The 26,330-nt window shown below is 41.5% G+C and overlaps 1 protein-coding gene and 1 long non-coding RNA gene across 2 annotated transcripts; one reads left to right on the plus strand and one right to left on the minus strand.

Moving 5' to 3' along the window:
• Nucleotides 1-6,193: 6,193 nt before the first annotated feature.
• On the minus strand, nucleotides 6,194-13,209 carry LOC147574356 (uncharacterized). Its single transcript, XM_086687283.1, has 2 exons — nucleotides 12,957-13,209; nucleotides 6,194-7,087 (listed from the first exon to the last, which is right to left on the minus strand). Exons 1-2 carry the CDS (start codon nucleotides 13,153-13,155, stop codon nucleotides 6,567-6,569), a joined length of 720 nt encoding a protein of 239 aa, XP_086543409.1. The 5' UTR covers nucleotides 13,156-13,209; the 3' UTR covers nucleotides 6,194-6,566.
• Nucleotides 13,210-23,165: 9,956 nt separating this feature from the next.
• LOC147574357 (uncharacterized) lies at nucleotides 23,166-25,602 on the plus strand. The gene is made up of 2 exons (XR_015244165.1): nucleotides 23,166-23,375; nucleotides 24,865-25,602. It is a non-coding gene; the product is annotated as an uncharacterized LOC147574357 (long non-coding RNA).
• The last annotated feature ends 728 nt before the right edge of the window (nucleotides 25,603-26,330 follow it).

The following is a 26,330-nucleotide window of genomic DNA, read 5'->3' on the forward strand; positions in this document are numbered from 1 at the left end:
CGTCCTTTCTTGATAAAAACCCTCAAGAAAGTAGCGGCAGAAGGATCATACCTCGAGGTCATAAAAGCCATATATGAACAACCCAACACTAATATGATCCTTAATGGGGAAAAACTGAGAGCTCTCCCCCTAAGGTCAGGAACACGACAGGGATGTCCACTCTCACTACTGTTATTCAACATGGTATTGGAAGTCTTAGCCTCAGCAGTCAGACAACACAAAGAAATAAAAGACATCCAAATGGGCCAGGAGGGAGTCAAACTTTCACTCTTCGCAGATGACATGATACTCTATATGGAAAACCCAAAAGATTCCACCAAAAAACTGCTGGAACTGATTCATGAATTCAGCAAAGTTGCAGTATATAAAATCAATGCACAGAAATCGGTTGCATTCCTACACACCAACAATGAAGCAACAGAAGGAGAAGTCAATGAATCGATCCTGTTTACAACTGCACCCAAAACCATAAGATACCCAGGAATAAATCTCACCAAAGAAGTGAAAAATCTATACACTGAAAACTATAGAAAGCTTATGAAAGAAATTGGAGAAGACAAACCCCAAAAAGGAAAAATATTCCATGCTCCTGGATAGGAAGAACAAATATTGTTAAAAGGTCAAGACTACCCAAAGCAACCTACATATTCAATGCAATCCCTATCAAAATAACACCAGCATTCTTCACAGAGGTAGAACAAACAATCCTAAAATTTGTGTAGAACCAGAAAAGACCCCGAATAGCCAAAGCATTCTTGAAGAAGAAACCCAATGCAGGAGACATCACAATTCTGGACATCAAGCTGTATTACAAAGCTGTAATCATCAAGACAGTATGGCACAAAAACAGACACTCAGGTCAGTGGAGCACAATAGAGAACCCAGAAAGGGATCCACAAACTTATGGCCAACTAATCTTTGACAAAGCAGGAAAGAATATCCAATGGAATAAAGACAGTCTCTTCAGCAAGTGGTGCTGAGAAAACTGGGCAGCGACATGCAGAAAAATGAACCTGGACCACTTTCTTACACCATCCACAGCAATAAACTCAAAATGGATGAAAGGCCTAAATGTAAGACAGGAAGCCATCAAAATCCTCAAAGAGAAAGCAGGCAAAAACCTCTTTGACCTTGGCCACAGCAGCTTCTTACTCAGCATGTCTCTGGAGGCAAGGGAGACAAAAGCAAAAATGAACTACTGGGACCTCATCAAAATAAAAGTTTCTGCACAGCAAAGAAAACAATCAGCAAAACTAACAGGCAACGCACGGAATGGGAGAAGATATTTGCAAACGACATATCAGATAAAGGGTTAGTATCCAAAATCTCTAAAGAACTTATCAAACTCCACACCCCCAAAACAAATAATCCAGTGAAGAAATGGGCAAAAGGCGTGAACAGACACTTCTCCAAAGAAGACATCTGGGAAATACAAATCAAAACCGCCATGAGATACCACCTCACACCTATCAGAACGGCTAACATTAACGACTCAGGTATAAACAGATGTTGGCGAGGATGTGGAGAAAGAGGATCTCTTTTGCACTGCTGGTGGGAATGCAAACTGGTGCAGCCACTCTGGAAACCAGTATGGAGGTTCCTCAAGAAATTGAAAGTAGAACTACCCCACGACCCAGCAATTGCACTACTAGGTATTTACCCAAGGGATACAGGTGGCCTGTTTCGAAGGGACATATGCACCCTGAAGTTTATATATATGTATATGTGTGTGTGTGTGTGTACATACACACACACACACACACACACACACACACACACACATCCACAATGGAGTATTACTCGGCAATCAAAAAGAATGGAATCTTGCCATTTGCAACTATGTGGATGGAACTAGAGGATATTATGCTAAGCAGAACTAGCAAGTCAGAGAAAGACAAATATTACATGACTTCACTCATATGAGGACTTTTAAGATACAACACAGATGAACATAAGGGAAGGGAAGAAAAATATAAAAACAGGGAGGGGGACAAAAACATAAGAGACTCATAGATATGGAGAACACAGAGAGGGTTACTGGAGGGGTTGAGGGAGGGGGGATGGGCTAAATGGGTAAGGGACATTAAGGAATCTACTCCTGAAATCACTGTTACACTATCTGCTAACTAACCTGGATGTAAATAAAAAAAAATAAATAAAAATTGTCTTTTAAAAAAGAGCCCATGTGTGACCCACTGGCAAATGCAATCTCTTTCTAAACCTTTCTAAATCTCTTACCCACTGGTAAATGTCAGTGGATCTTACCATGAAAAATGAGAAATAGAAGAAAGCTTACCACTTCTCCCATCCTATTAGAAAAAACAACTGTTATATATTGTATTTTCCCACGGAGGAGCCAGCTCACATATTAACATATGAATTCTTTTTCTTGCGAAGACGCCATGGAAGCATTCATTTGACTAACAACACCCTAATATTGCATTTGTACAATGAAAAAAAATGCACATATGGTGTAAAGCATACAAAGTACACGTACGTGATAAAAAATAGTTATAGGGGCGCCTGGGTGGCTCAGTTGGTTGAGCGTCCAGCTTCAGCTCAGGTCATGATCTCGCTTTCTGTGGGTTCGAGCCCCATGTCGGCCTCTGTGCTGACAGCTCAGAGCCTGGAGCCTGCATCCGATTCTGTGTCTCCCTCTCCTGCCCCTCCCCCGCTCGTGGCCTGTCTCTCTCTCGCTCCCTCAAAAATAAGCAAACATTAAAAAAATAGTTATAGAGCAAACATCCACATATCAAAACCTGGAGTCAAGAACTAGAACCTTGGTACTACTACGAAGGCTCTTCTATGCCTTTTCTTGACCACGAACATTTTTCCACCCTCCAGATGATTATTATGCTGATTTTTCAAGTAATCTTTTCATTTATTTTTCTTGCAGTTTCATTACCTATGTAGGCATCCCTATATGATACAGTTTTATTTCGCATCTTTCTGAATTTTTATATGAATGAAATCTCACTGTAAGTGTAACTTTTTTACTCAATATTATGGAAGAGTTTGGGTAGGTAGCTTCCAAGAAGGTCCAACGTTTTCCACCTCTTGGAGTTCATGGTCTCATGTAATTCCCACCCCTCAAGTAAACTGCGTATCAACAGGATATGACCACATCAAGTGATTGAGTTACAAAAGATTGTGACTTTCATCTTAATGCGAACTCTTTCTGTCTCTCACTGGCTTTGATGAAGCCAGGTCCTATGTGAGAGATCCTTGCAGCAAAGAACTGAGCATAGTCTCCATTCAACAACCAGCAAGGAAGCGAGGGCCTCCCACCTGTGGCCCTAAAGGATCTGAATCCTGCCGCATAAATGTAGTTGGAAGGAGAGTCTTCCCCAGGCGAGACCTCAGATGAGACCCCAGTGCTAGCCAGCACCTTGAGTGCAGCCATGTGAAACCCTATGAAATGGAGAGTCTGGGTGGGCCATACCTGGATTTGGATCCGCAGAAGTAGAGAAAATAAATGTCACTATAAGCTGCTAAATTTGGGGGTAATGTTACATAACAGTAGGTAACCAGTATAGATTTATCTAGGACCACGGCACACACAGGTGAGAAGGGAGGCATCGAAAGGTGCCAAGAAATAGAAATGCTAAAATGGATATAGCCATAAGGTCACAAAGCCCACGTAGCCATTCCCTAGGAGGGTCTGGGGCACTCTCTTTACCACGCTATTAGGGACTCATCAAGTACCGGTGTCAGCAGCATCTTGGGAGAGGAGTGCCTATTGTCTAAAGTTAGAGGTTGTGGTAGGGAATACTGTGACCAAACTGTGCTCCCTAGGAAGAATGGGGATGGTCATAGCTCTGAATGACTGAGTCATGTGCAGGACTTAATTGTAGGAAGTAATGTGGGTATAATTATGTGATTGCCAACAAGGTTGGAATGACAAAGGGGGCAGAATGATATGTGACCGTCAGGGATCTATCAATATGGATAATAAAGCATGATGTCCCTCATATAGGATATAGGCAGCCAACTCAGATACACCTTTATAGAAGAGAGAGAGAGAGAGAGAGAGTGTGTGTGTGTGTGTATAGGTGTGTGCGTGTGTGTGTGTATAGGTGTGTGCATGCACTTAAAGGAACAAGAATAAAAGAACAAAGGCTGAGAGACCATGAACCAATGGAAAGTCATGATCCCTGGCAGAGTTTGCAGAGTCAGGGTATTAAGTAGACCTAGAAACCATTAACCTAGAAATGAAGAGGCCAGTCGTCTAGGATGAAGGGCTGCACAAGTATATATCATAGAATTTCTTTCATCCTTACTCAAGGAATCTATGGCCATTGGTTCAGCAGAAACAGGAATACTCATGTGTTTGCAGGCTGTCGGATGAGATCTGAGCTGAGCTCACTACGGGATACGTACAATCATTCATGGTTCCTATTTAAACACCTTGATCTAAGGTCAGAGTTAAAGGAGAAGGTTCCTCACTACCTTCACCCCAGTGATCCACTGGGGAGAATTTGTGCCACCTTCTACCATAATCGTAGCCTGTGAACATCTAGAGGTCTCGGCTCTAAGACAGGAAAGCTACCTGGAAGGGACATGGTAAAGTTCTATGTGGAATTAACCTCCGGCTGCCACCTTATCCTTTTGGACTTCTAGTGCCTAGACATAGGAGCTATGGGAGCCACAAGGAATATGTTTAGCATATTACATGTTTAGGCGATCTACAGGGACATTCGTGGTATTCCTATTCCTGACATTCACTGCAGATGGACAAGTAGTTGTAGTCTGAAGAGGACACAGGAACCATGGGTTCAGAACTCTCAGGAATGGAGACCATGGTCACTATACCAGGCAAGTCAGCTAAAAGAGCGCAGAAGCTGCCCATTAACTCTCATCTTCTAGGTTTTTATAGAAACTGTGGCAAACGACCTGGAGCAAGGTTACTGAGAGAAATGCATAGATATGGGCAGAACCAGGAGTAGGTATACGATATCCCATTCTGATTCTCTTTGCCATACATGCCCTCATCCACAAGGTAGTTGAGTGTGGGCTACGCGTGGTTCACACTGATCACGCACTATCTGCGGGTAACTGTCTCAGGCTCTGGGGTGGGGGACACCTGGAGTTCTTGCTCTCCATCCTTTCCACTCACCAAAGGATGTTGACGTAGGAGCACAAAGGCCCAGCCGCTTTTTCCACTAAGATGAGCAAGTCTGTGGCCCAGTACACACCCCTCATGTGTGGGTCAGAATACGGGGGCGGAGTTGAACTGAAAGCACCCTTTGTCTTAGCTTCTTTTACTACCCTGTGCTGACTCCGCTTTGCACTGGGTCTCCTGAGAGCACCTCCTTCCTTATGCAGTACTTATGCAGGAATACCCGTTGTAGGCTCTGGTGTTTTGAATGCAACGTGAGAATCGCAGTTTGGTGCGGTCTGCCTTAAGCATAGCCTCCTTGAGAGAGACACTTCCTAACATGGTGAGCTGTTTTATTCGTGGGAGTGTCGGCGGTCCTTTGGGATATATGATCTTCCAAGAATTGGACACAGGAAGTCTAAAACCAAGTGTGCACCAACTGTGAGAAGAAACAACATCCTATGAAAAGATTCAGTGGTTCAGCGGAGAATAAGGTCGAGAGCCCACGGTGTCACCCAGTGACCGTTCATATCATAGGGAAATGTTTGAAGGCACTGTTACTGAGACTTGGAACACTGGTGTCAGGTCGACCTCAGGGTCAGAGCTCAAAACAGAGGCTTGAGACCAAGTAGATTGTCTGGGAGGTGGTCCCAAGTAGTGCTCTAGGGATACTGTGAAGTGATCCAGGGAAGGGTGGAAACCAATCCAGGTTGATTTCAAGAGCAGGTGAGTCCTGTGGGCATCGGGGGTTCGTTCAGTGCTACTGAGGCCCTCTGGTCTCACACGCCCACTCAAGGGGAAAGAGGCTAGAGCACTTATCCACCAACTACTGGCCACCTTTCGAACGCTTCTCCCAGGCACTTGCCTTTACTGCTCTGTCCTGTGATTTACGTTTCTTCACGTAGACTGAGCCCTCCGCAGAGTTCCAGGTGCTTGCTGCAAGCCACCATCCTACACAGTTAGCGTGGGAAGCGCCAAGGTGATAGAAGTGAAAATCCTGAAATCGCCTGGTATGATCTGCTCGTTGTGCAGAGAATAGTAGAAGACCTGACAGCTAAGGGTGACCATTGAAGAAGGAAAAAGAATGAGACACTATTTCTTATATTTATGCCTGGAAAATCAAGATTTATTTGACATACAGAAACATCTCCATACTAGAAAATCTGGCAGTAGCTGATACATCAATCAGAATGGCATGTTAACATATATCAGATAATACAGTCTTTGTAGTGATTTGGGGTGGAGTTAGTAACAAGGCGGTGAGGAGGGAGTGGGCGGTAGGGAGGTATATTCCAAGACCAACCAGTTGAAAAATCACTGGGAACTGAGGTTTTACAGTTGGCCTCACATGATTCAGCTCCCAGTTGGACGACATGAAGGAGATTGGCTGATGAAAACAGCAGGGTGCAGGTCAGGGCACTCAGCAGCAGCAAGAGCCACTAGAGCAGGTTGGGTGGTGGCAGGGGGTCTAGCAACAGCTGGGGCGGCAGCAGCTGGACACACAGCAGGTGGGGCGGCAGCAGGTGGTCCGGCAGCAGGTGGTCTGGCAGCAGGTGGGGCGGCAGCAAGGCTGGCAGCAGCTGGAGCCACAGCAATTCGAGCCACAGCCGCTGGAACCCCCACAGCAGGGGCGGCAGCAGGTGGTCCGGCAGCAGGTGGTCTGGCAGCAGGTGGGGCGGCAGCAAGGCTGGCAGCAGCTGGAGCCACAGCAGCTGGAACCCCCACAGCAGGGCCGGCAGCAGCTAGAGATGCAGCAGCTGGGGCGGCAGCAGCTGGAACCACAGCAGCTGGGGCGGCAGCAAGTGGTCCTGCAGCAGGTGGTCTGGCAGCATGTGGGGCGGCAGCAAGGCTGGCAGCAGCTGGAGCCACAGCAGCTGGAACCCCCACAGCAGGGGCGGCAGCAGCTGGAGCCACAGCAGCTGGGGCGACAGCAGGTGGTCCTGCAGCAGGTGGTCTGGCAGCAGCTGGGGCGGCAACAAGTCTCCTGGCCACAGCCCTGGTCAGAGCAGACGGAGCCACAACAGGAGTTGACCATGGTGTCAGAGGGAGGTTTTGGGTGGGTTTCCAGGAAGGTGGTTTGGAAGTTTTGAACGTCTGCTTCCCCAAGGTCACCTTTTATACCTTCCTTGTTGGCCAGTGTCTCACATGCAACACTCTTTTCTTTTCATTGTTTGTCCTAATAGTAGCCAATTATCAAATTAGCCAGTTTTCATTTTCAGGTTAAGGTTTTCAAGATAGATGGATAACATGATTTCATTTTCCTGATACATGACTCATCCCATCTGCTTTTCCTGAATCATCTTTAATGTGTTTGTCTTGCTTTAGCTACCTAAAAGAAAGCTGTCACCTGATTTCTGTCTAGAGGTATATGTGTTTATCTAATTGTGCTTAGCAAATCATATGTACTCTTGGGAGATAATGGTTTTTAGACGCCCACATTTGTTTTGGTGACCTGGGAATATCAGGGTGCATTTCGGTCTGATGGCCCATTCATAGTGGGTCATTTATGCCGGGAACTTTTGAGTGTGGATTAGGGGATCACTGTCATGAGGATAAGAATCTTAGGACACACCTCCTCCCCATTGTGATCATGCCCCATTATCTAGACTTCCTGCTTGGAAAGAAATAACTTTTCTAGAAGTAAAACTAGGTCACAAATTTTGATATATCTTGTTTTCCCTCAGGTCTATCAAGGCATACTTAAAATACAAAAAATTCCACATGGTCAATGTTTCCATTTTGTTGAGTTTGGATATATGCCTAGACCCATAATATCAACACCACAATTGAGGTAATAAATATTATCTGTCATCGCCCAAAGATTTATTTGTCCTCTTGCTCTGCATGTTATGTGTGGTAAGAACACTTAGCATGAGATCTACCCTCTTAACAAGTTTGTCAGTGCACCCTGTTGTATTGTGAGCTATATGTACATTGTTGTTCTGTAAATCTCTAAAGCTTACTCATCCTGTATAAGTATAATTTTATATTCATTAAACAACTACCCATTTCCTCTTCCTCCCTGGAAACCACCATTGTACTCTGTGCTCCTATGGACTTGATGATTTTATGTGTAATCATGCAGTATTTACTTGTCCTTCTGTGACTTACTTCACTTAGCCTAATGTCTTCTAGGTCCATCCATATTGCTGCAAATAATGGGATTTCCTTATTTTTATAAGGGTGATGATATTCCATTATGTGGCTATTTCATATTTTTTAAATCCATTTGTCTGTCAGTGGACATATGGGTTATTTCTATATCTTCACTATTGTGAATAATGCTGTAATAAACATGGGAGTGCAGATACCTCCTCCAGATCCTGATTTCACCTCTTTCAGATATATACCCAAAAGTAGGGTTGCTGATTTATACAATAGTTCTATTTTTCATTTTTTAGGAACCTCTATACTGTTTCCCATAGTGGCTATGCCATTTTACATCCCAACAGCGTAAAAGGGTTCTAATTTCTCCACATCCTCACCAATACTTGCTATCTTTGGTGGGGTGTTACAGATGTGAGGTGGTATTTCATTTTTCTCCACAAACAAACCTCCAGAACTCAGCTTTAGGGCTTCTTAGGGGAAGTCAGCTGCAGAGATAGAAGCCCTCTATCTACCTGTATCATAAGTTTCAAGTACCTTAACTTCTGCTTTGTTGGGCTGACTTTTCTTCTGACTTTGACTTCTTGTTTTTCTGTCTTTGTCAGGGCATGTTGACTTATCTCTGTCTCCAAGATTTACTTGTCAATACAAGTTAGATTGCCCAGTGTCCTTGCCTTTTACTGTAATTCATATCTTACCATCTTGCTGTCTCTTTAAATTGCTGGGCTCTGAAGATACCTTATATTTTTCTGCTTCATTACTTAAATTGTTGATCAGATTTCACTTTCTAGGTCTTTATTTCCAAGAAAGGAGACATAAAATGAATATCCAGGTTAGACAACACCAACCTATTGATTCATAGTGGGATGGAGTAAAAGCTTAAAGGTTACAAAATTCCCAACCAAATGACTAGCAGACTAGTGTTTCAAAAAAATAGGGGCACTGCCAGTTCATCAGCTGGCTCTTCAAATACATTTTCCCCGTGGAGAACAAGGGAACCCAGAGAATGAGGAGAACACTGGAAAACCTTGTCTTTGAATTACGTTCTTCCAAATATATGTCATTTTCAACTTTAGGATGGTTTTTGAGTAGTCATTCCATTCTTGGACTGGTCTTTCTGAAAATGGAACCATGGACATCTCAACTTTGTTGAGTCTTTCCATAAAATATGTTTATCAAATCATGAAGTTGGGAAAGATTGAATATATTGAATGCCAGAATCATGATTCCAAGTGACTTGGACGTCCTAGCATAAAAGGCAAAATCTAGCACAAGGAAATCTCAGAGCCTTTCTTAGATCTAAAAGAGTAGTTACCAATGCAACATGGCACATGGGATCGAGGAGGAGTAAATATATCTAAACTTCTTGGGAGAATTTATTTGAACTGCCTACATATCCTAAGGTTGTATGTACCCTTAGCAGCTCTTCCTTGGGTATAATATTACCAGAATGAGCCATGTTACTAGTGGTATTGGGTAGCAAAAGAGATTCAGAATTGCTGCTCTTCAGATAAGCACTGGACATCTATAAGCATAGATTGAAGCAGTTTGTAATGAAAAAGACATAGGTGTTTACATGATATTGTAACCTCAGTACAAGTCCACATTTAGTGCCATTAAATGCTGAATGCAGACATTAATACATTAACGCAAGTGTGGTATTTTAAAAGGAAGAAGACACAGTTCTACTCCTTTCTGAGCATTCAGAACACATCTGAAAATGTGTTCAGTTCTTGCCTACATTTAGAATAATAGAGATAAATTGCGGTATATTAAAAGCAAAATTGCTAAGATGGTGACATCGTGATCAATGAAGAGCAGGTGAAAAAACTTGGGAAAATTAGCCTAAAGAAAAGAAAACTGGAGCAAAGGCATGGCTGTGCAGCATGGAGGAGCTGTATGTGAGAGATTGGACTTGCCCCAAATGGATGTCATGGGCTGACACAGGATAAGTGGGTGGCTCATAGAGAAAAAAAAAAATTATACTCACCATAAAGTTTTATGGAATGGCTTCCTCCATACATAGCAGGGGGACTTAAGTGTAAGCTGGTGTTGCAGAGGAAGACTCGTGAACCAGATGGAGGAGATTGGGTGAAATGACTTTGAGGATTCCTTTCTACCATAAGGGACCTATAAGTCTAATCAATCAAATTCTTTACGGTGCTTCTTTTTTTTTTTTTTTTTCATGGCCATTATGCCCTGGCCCTAATTTCCAAGTTGACACAACCAAGCTAAAAACCCAGGCTCACACATACAAGTGCACCTAAAACTGGTAAAATCTGAACAAGTTCTGTAGATTGTGCTAATGTTAGTTTCTGAGTTTTGGTGTGTACTATAATTCTATAAGAAGTGAGCATTGGGGGAAATTGGATAGAGAGTACCCAGAATTTTGCTGTACTGTTTTTCAACTTATTGTGAACCTATAGTTATTTCAAAATAAAATGTAAAATAAAGCTCAGCGGAGGTAAAAGGGAGCATACTTTTATTTGTCTACCATGTACCTTTATCTCATTAAATCTTTGTCACAACTGTCTTTTTTCCTTCAATCAATAAAATATATATTTGAGAAATGAAGAGATTCTTGTAGGTATGAGATAAAATTTGAAAATTCTAGTTTGCCGCCTTGAAGTCAGACACATAGAGTTTTAAAAAATGTTTTAAAAAATTTTAAAACAAGTGTAAGAACACTTAAGTGTATCTTAAGTGTAAGAACACTTAAGATATACCTTCTTAGAAAATTTTAAGTATATAAAACAGTATTGTCAGCTGTCAGCACTATGCTATATAGTAGATATCCAGAAGTTACTTATCTTGCATAACTGAAACTTTGTACTCTGACCAGCATCTTCCCATTTATTCCTTTCCTCAGCCCCTGGCATCACCATTCTGCTCCCTGCTTCTATTTGATTATTGAGTTTGATTATTTTATGCATGTAAGATCATGCAGTATTTGTCTTTCTGTATTTGACTTATTTCATTTAGCATAATGTCCTCCAAGTCCACCCATGTTGCAAATGGCAGGATTTCCTCCTTTTAAAGCTGAATAATACTCCATTCTATATATACACTATTTTTTTATCTGTTCATCTATAGATGAATGCTTAGGTTGTTTCCATATCTTGGCTATTGTGAATATTATTGCCATAAACATTGGAGTACAGGTATTCCTCTGAGGTTCTGACTTCAATTACTTTGGATACATACTCAGAAATGGGATTGCTGGATTGTATGGTAGTTCTGTTTTTTAATTTTTTAATTTTTTAATGTTTATTTATTTTTGAGAGAGAGAGAGAGCAGAGGAGGGGCAAAGAAAGAGGGAGACACAGAATCTGAAGCAGGCTCTAGACTCTTAGCTGTCAGCACAGAGACCAATGAGGGGCTCGAACTCACAAACCACAAGATCATGACCTGAGATGAAGTCAGATGCCTAACCAACTGAGCCACCTAGGAGCCCCTGTTTTTTAATTTTTGAGGAACCTCCATATTGTTTTCCATTATAGCTGTACCAACTTAACATTTTCACCTACAGTGTACCAGAATTCCCTTTTCTCAACATCCCTATCAACACTTGTCTTTTTTTTTTTAATAATAGCCATCCTAATAGGTATCAGGTGATATCTCATTGTGATTTTGATTTGCATTTCCCTGATGATTAATGGTGTGTGACAATTTTATAGGTGTGTATCATCATCCTTTCTTTGGAGAAAAGCAATCCTAATTTGAGAGTTTAAGTAACATGTCCAAGGCCACAGTTAGTATGTGGTACAGTCAAAATTCAGACCTAAGTCTAATTCCCAAGTCCGTGGGCTATCTACACTGAGCTGCCTCTGTTTAAATTGGTTTAAATCAATTCATGGATTATAGTTTTCTAAGGACTCTTTTTTGTTGGCAGTTGTAATCCATAGCTCTCATGTTATATGTATTAGGTTCAAAGATGCCTCCCTTTAAACCTTTTCTTGTTAGCAGAGCTAACACTTAATTGTGACCTGGATAAAAATCTCATTGGTGGGGCGCCTGGGTGGCGCAGTCGGTTGAGCGTCCGACTTCAGCCAGGTCACGATCTTGCGGTCCGTGAGTTCGAGCCCCGCGTCAGGCTCTGGGCTGATGGCTCGGAGCCTGGAGCCTGTTTCTGATTCTGTGTCTCCCTCTCTCTCTGCCCCTCCCCCGTTCATGCTCTCTCTCTGTCCCAAAAATAAATAAAAACGTTGAAAAAAAATTAAAAAAAAAATCTCATTGGTGAGTACCAGTTTAATTTTTCTGTTGTAGGGTCCCCTGAGAATATGTGCTCCTATGTCACATGAAAAAGAGCAATATGCATTGAACATTTCATTAATAAGAAATAATGAGAGATGAGCAATATCAGTGCCTTCCAATACTAAAAAGTTTTATTTGGGAGCCTCAAGAAATTCCACATGAACATAGATTCCATTGAGAAACATCGGAAAGAAAAAAAACCTAGAAGAGGAACATTTAAAGACTTTTATATTTAGAATCAGAATTAGAAATTCTGAAAAATCAGCTGCATAATCTGACCATAAATTCTGATTCATTTGGCAATAAGGTATTTCTACATAAGAGAATAAGTGACATAGAGACCAGAGGTTTCCAGATCAGTCCATGGGTCTGTTTGTAAGTTCATGACATCAGGAAGTGCCATGTGTTTTGTTAAATTAGATGCTTTCTTCCTGGACTGAAGGATGGGGGCAAGGAGGTTCCAGTCCAGAGCAGGATGTTCAGCAGCAAGAACTGCCATAGCAGCTGGGGCGGCAGCAGGTGCAGGTGGTCTGGCAGCAAGAGGGGTGGCAACAGCTGGACACACAGCAGCTGAGGCAACAGTAGGTGGTCCTGCAGTGTGTGGTCTGACAGCAGCTGGGGCAGCAACAAGTCTCCTGGCAGAGGCCGTGGCCACAGCTCTGGTCAGAGCAGATGGAGCCACAACAGGAGTTGACCATGGTGTCAGAGGGCAGAGGCTCTGGTTGGGTTTCCAGAAGAGTGTATTCCTTGAATCTAGAAGACTTCTTGCTCCAGGCCCCCTTTTACACCCTGCTGAGGGACCTCTTTCCATGTTACTGTTTACCCTAACAAGTAAGCAATCGTTTAATTAGGTAATTACATTTTCCAAGTTGGATGGAAAACATTGTGTCCTTTGCCTGATTAGGATTTATCCCATTATCTCCTCCCCTGTCACATCTTGGCTGTCTTCCTTTGTATGAATCATCTTGGCTCAGATTCTAAGCTGAATATGTTGACTCTCTCTCCATCTGCTCTTTCCTCCTGAATCATCCCTGGTAATTCTGTCCTTGTAGGCACCATCTATGTTTACAGATAGAGAAGCTTCTTCCAGAGAGCAGTTGTCATGGTGAACCTTGACATGGAGTAGTCCAGGTTTCACTCTTCCTCATCTGTGGGTCTTATCATGCCTGCAATTTTTGCAGCATTTCTTATGGAAAAAAGATTTAGTCATAGGTTAAATCCAGATATAAGAAAATCTCAGAAGAATGGAATCTTAACCTGAGAAGTCAAAGTTAAATCCATCAGTGTGGTCAGTTAGCAAAAACAGTTGTGGGCACATGCAGAATTCTCAAGATACTCAGACTGTGTTCTAATCCCATTTCCCGGACTTGCTGTTTTTAAAGAACAAATATGTATCTGGAATGGACATATAGCCCTTCAGGAATCACCACCACTAGAATTGATAATAGAACCTAATATATGCAAAAAAATTTATATTTATATACAAAATAGAATATACAGTATAGCCCCAATTATGTAAAAACATAGAGAAATATTGAAATTATTACAAATATTAATTTTATTAACATTTAATTACAGAAATTAAAAATGATATTAACAATATTTCTGGTTGGTGGACTTACGGAAACTGTTAATTTTCTCCTTAACACTTTTATCTTCTACTTTGATGACTTTTCTTTTGTAAAGAAAAGAAAAGAAAAGAAAAGGAAAAAAAGAAAAGAAGGAAGGAAGAAAAGAAGAAAGAAAGAAAAGAAGAAAGAAGGAAAAAAGAAAGAAAAAGAAAGAAAGAAAGAAAGAAAGAAAGAAAGAAAGAAAGAAAGAAAGAAAAGAAAAAAAGAAAAAGAAAACCTTGTCGTGCAATTACACCACTATTTAGAGCTCTCTAATGTGACCCTCTAGGACTGGGGGTTGGAAGATACCAGATCAGGATGATGCTGTCAGGGAGGAAGAATTTCCTTTTCCCCTAAAGGTCCTTCTAGCTGGACTAAGAAACAAGTTGACAGAGGCACCTGGGTGGCTCATTCGGTTAAGCTTCTCACTCTTGGTTTCAGCTCAGGTCATGATCTTACACTTTCATGTGTTCGAGCCCTATGTTGGGCTCTGCACTGGCAGTGCAGAGCCTACTTGAGATTCAGTATCCCTCTCTCTCTGCCCCTCCCCCACTTGTGTTGTCTCTGTCTCTCTCAAAATAAAAATTAAAAAAAAATTGTTTGAAAAGAAACAAGTTGACATGAAACAGATTAACAGGAGAAAATCAATTTTAACAGCATACATCTGGGGACACTGAAATTCCAAAGATCATGAGGCAGCATGATGCTTCTATGAGCTAAGGAGAAGGGTGGGAATCTGAGGATACAAATGGGGAAAAGACCATTATCCGGAAGGTGAGAGATGTTTACAAAGCAAAGTTGCCCTATTATGTTGATAAGCTTCTTAGCTATCTTCATTAATAATTCTCTTCCTGATAAAAGCAGGCAGTTGAGGGGAGGTAAAGAGTGTTTCCTGAATCTGCTGGGTTTTGATTGGTTTTAACTCAAGGTTCATGCCAAAGTGGCCCCTTTGGGGGCAGTCTGCCCTCAGCACGTATACTTCTCAATATCCTCCAGGTCTCAGCTCAAATCATCCCCTTCACAAGAGAATCCACCTCTGACCTCACAATTGCAAGGATTTCTCAGTCCCTCTCATCATATTGTACTCTTTGTGTTTCACTTGTCTTCCTAGAACTTACCTTTATTTGAAAGCACAATCATGTGCTTATTGTCATGTGTTGCCCTCTAGAATATCAACTCTTGGTATTACATTCTCAGTAGCTTGAATATTGCTCTGATATATAGTAAGCATTCAGTAAGTATTTGCTGAATGAATGAATAAATATAGCACATGATTCCATTGGGCAGGGTCATGGCGTGTGTGTATACATATTTAAACAGAAATATTTATATAAACACGGGAAAAGGTCAGGAATGATATCTATCAATCTAGGGATGGGAAGAAAGTCATTAGGGAGACTTTTACTTTATACTTTATAAATTTTCTTCATGTTGGGTTATTAGAAATACTTTTGCCTTCTTTTCAGTGTTTTCAAATAAAATCAAGTTTTTTAAAACAAACAGGAGATTTGGCTTAGCCAAGAAACACATCTCATGAACTATGGATTCTTGTTATAACCTCTTCCAGATTTTGTGTGACCCTACCAGGCATGGGGCAAGGCCTCATGATAACAGGCTATTGACTCTCTGGTGCCCTTAGGATGTATTCCAAACTTCTCAACACCCTTCACACACCTACTTTCCAACCCCATCTACAGTCACTCTCTCATCTTCCTCATTGCCCTAAGCTCTAGTCCACACTTTTCAGATTCAACCCTTTGCAATTCTGTCCAAGGCCCTAGAAAACCTATTCCTTATTTTCTACCTCACAAGAACATAGCTCAAATGCCACTCTCTGATAGCTTCTCTTACTCCTTCAAACAGTTATTTGGTGTTATTTCTTTGATATTCCCATAGAGTTCAATTCATCTTGGCTACAGAGCTGCAACCATGTTGTTCTTGTTTGAATCCTCCACATCTAGCAAAGTCCTTGGCTCATAGTATATTCCCAATAAAAGGTTTTGGAGCTTGAGAAAACATTAAAATAACTTTAAAGATCTTTTAAGTTGTATTATGATACTAAGTTATAAAATGTCTGCATAGAAACAATATAATGAAATTTCACTAATTGAAAAATAAGAGAGCAGACTGGCCTAATTTAGCTGGCTAGAACTTTTTAAAATATTGCCTTTAGGGGCACTTTTAGGTGGCATCTTTAGGGATTTAGTTGGTTAAGTGTCTGATTCTTGATTTCAGCTCAGGTCATGATCTCATGGTTCGTAAGATCGAGCCCTGCACTGGGCTCTGCACTGACAGTGTGGATTCTCTGTCTCTCTCTCTCTGTCCCTCCTCCACTCACACTCTATCTCTCTCTCAAAATAAATAAATAAATAAATAAATAAATAAATAAACAAACAAACAAACAAATAAACAAACAAACAAACTTAAAAAAATACTACCTTTTAGCTTCTTTCCAATACATTTAAAGTGTAATTAAGAATCATAGCTAAAGAATGCTTCTAAGTGATAGGATCAAGGCATAGGTACAGAATGATATGATTCACTTGCAGTTAGCATTAAGTAAGTCCACACTGTGTTAAATATATCTTCTGTAATTAAATTCACTGTCTCAGTTTGCCTTACAAACAATCATTTTACGGAAGATGCCAAGTTTCAGGTGGGCGCAGGCCAGGAAAAATTAGCCTGCACATGTCACTGATGGAATGTGTCCAAATTAGTGATATTTTATTGTGTGAATGTCATAGCAAGAGATTTAAAGGGTGTAGGAGACATTTAGGACATTGTTCTAATCCTTTTCTCATGGTTCTGGTAATGTGTCAGCCACATAATGGATAATTGCCCCAATACATGACACTCCCAGGAATGTATAATGTCCTTAGAATAGAATTACTTTCCTGAGAGTGAAAGCGAATCACTGGTCCCATAGTCTTTAATGTTTAGGATGTGCACAGGATCATGTAGGGATTGTGTTGGGGCCTACAAAGCCCCAAGTGACTCACAGTTCAAATCACAAGAGCAGGCCCATGTTTGCAGACAAGCTACATGTTGGTTAGAAATGTTCTCCTTGGGGTGCCTGGGTGGCTCAGCTGGTTAAGCATCCAACTCTTGGTTTTGGCTCAGGTCACAATCTCACAGTTTGTGGGTTCAAGCCCTGCATTGGACTGTACTCTGCCGGTGACGAGTCTGCTTGGAATTCTCTCTCTCTCTCTCTCTCTCTCTCTCTCTCTCTGCCCCTCCCTTGCTTGCTCTGTCTCTCTCTCTCTCTCAAAACAAATAAATAAATAAAACTAAAAAAAATGTTCTTCTGGAAAGGTCTTTGTTGGGTTTGGTAGAATCATAAAACTAGAGTCTTGTAGAGCTGTAGATTGTCACTCACTGATGTATGTAGCAAACAGCAGTTGAAAGCTTCCCTATTCTGTTCCAGGCACTAGGCATGAATGTCCGTACTACTTGTTCTTTAAGACTCAAGTGTCATTACCTCATCCAACAAACTCTGCTTGATACTCTCCACTCAAATTGCCTTTCCCTCTTCTAATATCCTGGAGGTATCTTTAAAAAAAATTTACACTTACTTATTTTTGAGAGACAGAATGAGACAGAGCATGAGCGCAGGGTGGGGGGGGGGGCAGAGAGAAGAGACACAGAATCTGAAGCAGCCTCCAGGTTCTGAGCAAGCATTCAGCACAGAGCCTGATGTGGGGCTCAAACCTGAGAACTGTGAGATCATGACCTGAGCCGAAGTCAGACACTTAACTGACTGCGCCAGGCACCCCTGGAGGTATCTTTTAGCCCCCATGCCTAGCTTGCAGCATGGCCAAGAGCTAGTTCCATATACACGTTTGTTAAATAAATCATATAGTCTCCACCTTTGAGAAACTCAGTGTGGACAGAGAAAGAGATGAATAAAGAGACAGTTCTAGTCCAAAGAAAAATTCTTTTTTTTTTTTTTTTTTTTTAAACGTTTATTTATTTTTGGGACAGAGAGAGACAGAACATGAACGGGGGAGGGGCAGAGAGAGAGGGAGACACAGAATCGGAAACAGGCTCCAGGCTCTGAGCCATCAGCTCAGAGCCTGACGCGGGGCTCGAACTCACGGACCGCAAGATCGTGACCTGGCTGAAGTCGGACGCTTAACCGACTGCGCCACCCAGGCGCCCCCAAAGAAAAATTCTTTATGGAGAACCAAGTGCTCCTGTAGACTGTCTCAGGATAGGAGAAATAACTGTCTAAAAGTGATGCAGAAAAGGGACATTAGATTTAGACCTCAAAGAGCAAAAGGGGACAGATGGAGAATGAATTTGAGACAGAAATGCTGACATGTACAAAGGCGCAGAGACATGGGAGAGCATGGTGTGTTCATGGAGTGGGAAGTGATTTTGGAGAGCTAGAGTTACAGAGGTACTCTAGCATTCCTGTACTTTAAAATAACCTTAGGATGTGGGGAGCTGACTTTGGCTCAGGTCATGATCTTGTGGTCCATGGGTTCAAGCCCCATGTCGGGCTTTGTGCTGACAGCTCGGGGCCTGGAACCTGCTTCAGATTCTGTGTCTCCCTTTCTCTCTGCCCCTTCCCCACTCTCTCTCTCTCTCTCTCTCTCTCTCTCAAAAATAAATAAACATTTTTAAAAAATTTAAAAAAACATTAAAATAACCTTAGGACGTGATGTATACTTTGGGGGATGTTGGAATGTCACAGAGCAACACTGTTGGGGCAGGAGACATAGATTTTTCTCTTTAGCTTGAATCATGTAAGGGTAAGAAACTGAAGCATGAATGAAATCTGCATATGGTGTATGAATGGCGAATAACTCTTGCCAAAAATTTTCTTCACCCAGTGGCCATTCTCTTGAAGCTAGGGTGAGTAGAAAAAAATGAAGCATTGCTGGTTCATTAAAGACTCAAAGAGATGAGTTTTCTTTGTGTTATCTGATGCTTTTTTGTTGTTACAATAAGTTTAGAAATTCTGTTACGTAGTGATCCAGGTCTAAATTCTTGTCTGTATCTGTATACAAAATCAGTTATTCAGGAGCTAGTTATAAACACAGGAGAAGTAAGTCTGTTTTATATCTGTGATGAGAAAAGTGAATATAGAATTTAAAAAATGGGGTAATCAATAGAAGAGAAAAATCTAAGAAAATGTCATCAATAAAAACTGAGAATTAAGATGATCTACTCAGAGTCATATAACCTTGGCCAATAACGTCTTTCTTACTGAGTGATGGGAGATAGTGTTGAATGCCTGGTAGTCACTTACAGAGTGCCTCATGCAGAGTGATGGTCTTAGGGAAAATGTGGGAGAGAAATCAGAAACTAGACACACAGACATCGCAACTAATTTGAGTAACATCACCCAAGACTCTGTGTCCTGGTGCCTTGCATAAAAGAAGCTTTTGATTCTGTAATGATGTTGATGGGGAAGGTGCAAGTGTGGGATAGGGCATTCAGCAACAAGAGGATCCATAGCAGCGAGGGCAGCAGCAGGTGGTATGGAAACAAGTGATCTGGTGGCATCTGGGTATCCAGCAGCTAGGGTGGTAGCGACTGGACATATCACATTTAGGGTGGCAGTAGCTGGGGCACCAAGAGGTCCCCTGGCAGAGGCTGTGCCACAGCCCCGGTCAGAGCAGATGGAACCAGAATAGGAGCTGACCGTGGTGTCAGATGGTGGAGGTTCTGGGTAGGTTTCCAGATGAGTGAGTTCCTGAGTTTGGTTATCTCCTTCCACAGTGTCCTCTTTGTACTCAGCTGAGATGCTGCTCCTCAAAAATAAAACTCAACCAGAATCTCCAACCTAACTTTCCTTACTCTCTTTCCCATAAATACATTTCACCCACCATACTAACTTATTTCCTATGGCATTTGTCTTCTCATTGTCCCAATCCATGAATTAATATTGATATACTTCTACTCCTTAACTGGTTTTACTGTTTTCCTGATACTTTTAAAGATTGCCTTCATAAGAATACAAACACTCTGCCCTTACCCAGTTCTCTCCTTCACTTTGTCTTGTCTTACGTGTTTGTGAGCTGTATGCCTTCTCCTGAGTTTTCAAACTTGACACATTTTATTTCTAGGAATCAATCCTTATTTATTGTTCTTCTCCGGTATTACCAACACACTCTACTGGCACGTATCTTCCTATTTTTTTATTTTATTTTATTTTATTTTTTTTAATTTTTTTTTTTCAACGTTTATTTATTTTTGGGACAGAGAGAGACAGAGCATGAACGGGGGAGGGGCAGAGAGAGAGGGAGACACAGAATCGGAAACAGGCTCCAGGTTCCGAGCCATCAGCCCAGAGCCCGACGCGGGGCTCGAACTCACAGACCGCGAGATCGTGACCTGGCTGAAGTCGGACGCTTAACCGACTGTGCCACCCAGGCGCCCCGACGTATCTTCCTATTAAATTCAAGATTCCATTGTGAGTTCCATGAGGGGTGAGAACTGGGTCTCATCCCACATGTGTACTTCCCAGAACCCAATAGCACAAGGACCTTTCTAGGTGGCCTAAAATTCAATTATAGTAAAAAAGACATTCTTGTTTTCTCTTGATGAACTTGATGGGAGAGAGGTGGACAGTCCGGTTTGGGGAAAATTTAATTATTTGCATTTTCTCTAATGTAGGATTTGATTGATATGTGCAAAATCAGTTTTCTTTGTAGGGCAGAAAACCAAACTTATCTTCAGTTCATAATCAACATTAAAAAATAATTAAGGACCACAAATGTTTCTGACACAGAGTAAGCATTTATTGAGACATAATTATTCTATCTCACATAATTCGTTGCAAAGGCCAAGCATGCACAACAATCATAAGATTAGGAACCTGTCCCCATGAAGTAAGGTAGATATTTGACTGAATGTCAAGGTAATAGGCATAGAACTTGGAGGGTTTGCATGGTATTTAGTTGCTTGGTGGCATGACCAATAAGATAAATAAATGCAGTGACAGATCAGAACATGGCCAGATGCTGTGGACAAAAGAAATGAGAATAAGACGAGTACATTGGCATGATGGTGCTCAACTCAGGGCTGGTGGTGAGGAGCAAAGTCAACAATAAGAGGATCCACAGCAAACAGGGCAACAGCAGGTCATATGGCCCCAGGGGGCCCCAGGGAGTCTGACAGCCTGCTGAGTGGAAGCAGCTAGAGTCATAGCAGGAAAGGTGGCAGCAGCTGGACACATAGCAGCTGGGTCAGCAGCAGGTCTCCTGGTAGAGGCCATGGCCAAAGCCCTTGTCAGAGCAGACAGAGCTACAACAGGAGCTGACCCTGGTATGAAACGGTGGATGTTCTGTGTGGATCTCCAGGACAATGAGATTCTCAAGGGGAAATCTTCTCCCAAACTCTACTGAAGAGCTGTCATCATCACATCCAGGGTTATTTTCTTGCTATTGTTTATCATGTTTATTTTTTATGTTTATTTATTTTTGAGAGAGAGAGAGAGCACAAGCATGGGAGGAGCAGGGAGAGAGAGAGAGAGAGAGAGAGGAAGGGAGGGAGAGAGAGAGAGAGAGGGAGGGAGGGAGAGAGAGAAGAGAGAGAGAGAGAGAGAGAGAGAGAATCTGAAACAGGTTTAAGGCTTTGAGCTGTGGTCAGCTGAGAGCCTGATGCTGGGCTCGAACCCATGCACCATGAGATCATGACCTGAGCTGGAGTCAGATGCTTACCTGACTGAGCCACCCAGGTACCCCTTGTTTACCATGTTTAAAAAGAACTTATCAGACATTGTGATTGTGGCATGACTCTCATGCAGAGGTCACTTTGCATTTAAAATGGATGCTTATGGGGAGCTTAGGTGGCTCAGTCAGTTGAACGACTGACTCTTGATTTCAGCTCAGGTCATGATCCCAGGGTTGTGGGATCAAGCCCTGCATTGGGCTCCACACTGAGAGTGGAGCCTGCTTAAGATTCTCTCTCTTCCTCTGTCCCTCTTCCCTGCCTACTCTCTTAAAAACAATAATAATAAATTTTAAAACGTAGAATGGATGCTTACACAGTTTTCACGTAATTTATCCCTAAAAGCATCACTTGCCTTTCTTTTCTGTTTCAGCATCGTCTCATCTGTTTGTCTTATCCTTTTAATATGTATCATTGGATATTCTGAGCATACTTGGAGTCACTCTTTGGCCTTCCAATCATTTAACCTCTTATATCCAAAAGAGACACAGAACCACATTTCCTCCTATCAGGACAACACTTAAAACAGACACAAACATGGATATGCTATTGCACAAAAAAAAAAAAAAAAAGGAAAAAGAAAAAGAAAATGAGACCCCACTCCACTGTAGCACCATGGCTGGTGGTAAAACCAGCCCAGCACACCTGTAACTTAGTGAAGAAGCTAAGAAATACAACTGGGTTTAAGGCATGTGGCTTCAAGTTTATCTCATTCAAAATTGAATTGGTCATTCTCTCACTTTTTCTAAACCAACACCCCAATTATCCAGTCTTATTACAAATTACTTATTTTTGGTCCAAGTTTTCAAGCTAATAAAGTTACTGGAGTTCTCCTTTCTTCAAATGATCGTGTATTGATGCTCTCTATGCTGGAGCCATTCTCAGGACATTGACACAGAAGCAAATAATATCCACCCCATCCTTTTGCCACTAGGACTCCATTCTGACTTGCTGAACAACAGCAGATTATTTGACAGGGTGGATTGGTAAGGCCATTACCCATATGCTGGGTCTGCAAACAGGAGGTTTATACACCTTCATCCACATTTATCCACCTTTATCTGCTTCAGCAACATATGCCAGCAACAGAGGCACCTGCAGATGCATCCAAAATACTAGCCTTGGTTAAGTCAGAGCAAATGAAGCTGCATCAAGAGCCACATTGTTGCCACTGAAAGGAAAAGGCTCTTTTCTTTAAAAGGTTACAAGTGTAGAAATTGCGAAGTGTCCAAAATATTGTGCGCTTACTCTGCTTTGCTCCATTTATACACAGGCTGGAGTAATTGTCCCTTTTGTTCCTGCATGAATACATTTTATGTTTATTTTAATTTTTTATTGAAGTATGATTAACATACATTGTTATATTAGTCTCAAGTGTACAATATGATGTTTCAACAATTCTATACATTATTCAGTGCTAATCACGGTAAATGTACTCTTTTTAATGTTTAAAAAATTTTTATTATTTTTTGTTTTTAGAGTGCAAGCTGGGGAGAGGGGCAATGGGAGAGAGAGAATCTTAAGCAGGCTCCACCCTCAGCGCAGAGCCCAACATGACCCTGGGATCATGACCTGAGCTGAAGTTGAGTTGGATGCTCAACCCAACTGAGCCACCCATGCACCCCACGGTAAATTTACTCTTAATCCACTTTATCTATTTCACCCACATCCCCATCCACTTCCCCTCTGGAAAGTGCCACTTTGTTCTCTGTATTTAAGGGTCTGTTTTTTCATTTGTCTCTTTTTTCCTTTGTTCATTTGTTTGTATCTTTTATTCCATGTGTCAGTGAAATCATATGGTTTTTGTCTTTCTCTGATTTACTTCATTTACCATTATATCCTCTAAATCCATCCATGTCGTTGAAGATGGCAAGATCTTGTTCTTTTTTCTGGCTGAGTAATATTCCATGTTTTAAACATACCACATCTTCCTTATTCATTCATCTATTGATGGACACTTGGGATGCCTCCATATTTTGGCTGTTGTAAATAATGGTGCGATAAGTATAAAGGTGCATATATCTTCTCAAGTTAGTGTTTTCATATTCTCTGGGTAAATACTCAGTAGTGGAATTACTAGATCATATGGTAATTCTATTTTTAATTTTTTTGATGAGCCTCCATACTGTTTTCCACGGGGGTTGCACCAATTTGCATTCCCACCAGTAGTGCATGAGGGTTCTTTTTCTCCACATCCTCACCATCACTTGTTATATATTTTCTTTTTGGTTCTAGCCATTCTGATAGGTGTAAGGTGATATCTCATTGTGGTTTTGATTTCCATTTCTCTGATGATTAGTGATGTTGAGCATCTTTTCTTGTGTCCATTGGCCATTTGTATGTCTTCTTGGAAAAATATTTATTGGCATGTGTTCTTTTAAACTGCACTTCAAAGCAAATATTATAGTTGTCAAACTTCTTTGAAACCTTTCTCTTTACCATTAAATGTAAATATACTATCTGCAGAGAAAGGTTTTTATCAGCTCTGTCAACAGATTTGGAGCTCAGCATGTAAAAGACTGTCAGTTATACTCAAATCAGTCCCCTGATGCAGGAAACAAGATACCTAATGAAGTTGCTTGCTACTAATACATTTATCAATTACTGAATTTTGTGACACAGATGTACATCTTGTGAAAATATGGCTTTAGTTAAAAATGTGTTAAAGTATGTTTTGAAATCATCACTTTTGTTTCATCTATTATCAGAAGTATATCCCTAAATAGTTAGTGCCAAAGGAAAAAAAGTAGGTGGTGACAGTGGTTCTGACTTCTCCACATTAGCTTGAATTGTCAGGTGACCAGAGGATGTATTCTGTCTTAAAAAATAGTGATTCATAATTAAATGATGCTGTTATTGCCTACTGCCTCTTCCACTTCTGAAAATAGGTTCCTAAGGGTTATCAATTAACTAGGGGAACAGTCCTACCATTTACATTCAGAAGTTCATAATCTTTAAGGGACTCTTTCTCCTTGGGTATTTCTCCATGTATCTAGAAAAATATATTATAAATAATACCAGGAAAATTCTGATCATTGGTTCCAAATTTGGAACCAGTGTATGAAAGGCCTAGTGGAGAAGATAATTTCAGTGGCTTAAAAATTTATCTCTGCTCAGAAACCCAACTCTGCCCATCTGAGACCATGATCTACTCTGGCTGCAGCTCCTGCTGCCAGCCTTTGTGCTACAGGACCACCTTCTGTTGGACCAGCGGCTGCAGACAAACTGTTGCAGGGCCAGCTGCAGTGGACAAACCCACAGTGGGGCCAGCTGCTATGGAGCCAGCTGCTGCCAGCCTTGTTGCCACCCAATCTGCTGCAACACCACCTTCTATAGGACCTCCTGCTGTCACATATGCTGTGTGTCCAAACCTACTGCCAGCCTTCCTGCTGCTAATTGCTTTGCCAAGAGGCACCATCTGCATAAAACACCAATTTGTCATTTGGGAAACAAAGTCACTGCCAGTATTGCTGAAAGCCTGCGCACAGTCAACAACATTACAGGCTTGTGAATCACCTTGAGAAAGTGTGGACCATTTCTAGCTGAGTCTCATCTTCCTTCATCTTTGGATCATGTGCCAGCTTCATGCATACTGATATGGAGTCATGACCTCTGCCTTGACTCCACAGTCAAGATTGTCACCCTCTCCCTTTCAATAACATAGAGAAAGAAATTCTAGTGACTCACACATAGGTGTCTACAACTACTCAAAGTCTTCAAATCATGTTTCCTTTTTCAGTGTACTCATGGTTCTTATATCCTTCTTTCTTCTTCTCGTGATCCATGTAAATGTCTCCTTAGACACAGGGAGTCTCACCTTTATTTCTCAATAAAGGCTGTACCATTCGCGTCCCATATGATGTTCATTTCTTTGTACAGTGTTCGCAATGTAGGTATTTGTACACAGGATACATACCAAATGCAGTACCCATTTGGAGCCTCATACAGTGTCTCACAAATTATTATCTTCATTTTCATACGAATAAACTTCCAGTGGCCTGTCTTAAGCTGATATGCACAGACTCAGAACCCAGACTGTGTCTCCTGCCCTTGATGAAGCGCACATATGCTCATACTCTCCAGATGAGTTAGAAAGCACCCTGAGTCTCAAGAGTAGCAAGATGATCATTTGAGTGTCTTCTTTGGCAAAGGAAGTAATATTCTCTTGTGTATGCAAGTGACATCTGGGAATAACTTGTGGATATCAACGTCCAACAATTCAGCTGACAGTAGCCACATGTGGGAGCAGCAGGACCTGCCCTTTGAAGCTCTTGTGAACGTAGGAGTTTTGTTGTTTAGACTCCTAGTTCCTCAGCACTCCTCTGCATCAGACACAGGCGAGCATGCAGTGTTCCCACAAGAAACACATGGAGCTGACCACATTGTATTTGGTTCTTGGGAATCACATTCTTGCTTGGCTTCCTGGTCCTCAGGGCATATTAGCAGAGTAAAAAAGAATCAGGTAGTTTTGCCAAACCTGTTTATCTCCCCAACTGTAAGGTGGTTTGTCATCATGATCAAAGTGTTACCAAAGCAATTAAAGAAGAATGATGTCAGGGACTGAGAGCTCATGCAATGCTCAT

This window comes from Puma concolor, chromosome E1 (genome assembly GCF_028749965.1).
Source record: "Puma concolor isolate L17-30 chromosome E1, mPumCon1.1.hap2, whole genome shotgun sequence".
NCBI classification, from domain to species: domain Eukaryota; kingdom Metazoa; phylum Chordata; class Mammalia; order Carnivora; family Felidae; genus Puma; species Puma concolor.

What these genes read in the sequence shown, in the direction of transcription:
- LOC147574356 (XM_086687283.1), bottom strand. Translation starts at nt 13,155, where the DNA reads ATGGTCAACTCCTGTTGTGGCTCCATCTGCTCTGACCAGAGCTGTGGC. An exon ending in CTGCTGCCGCCCCAGCTGCT is followed by an intron (nt 7,088 to 12,956) that starts ATGGCAGTTCTT and finishes ACCAGGGCTGTG; the next exon opens with GCCAGGAGACTTGTTGCCGC.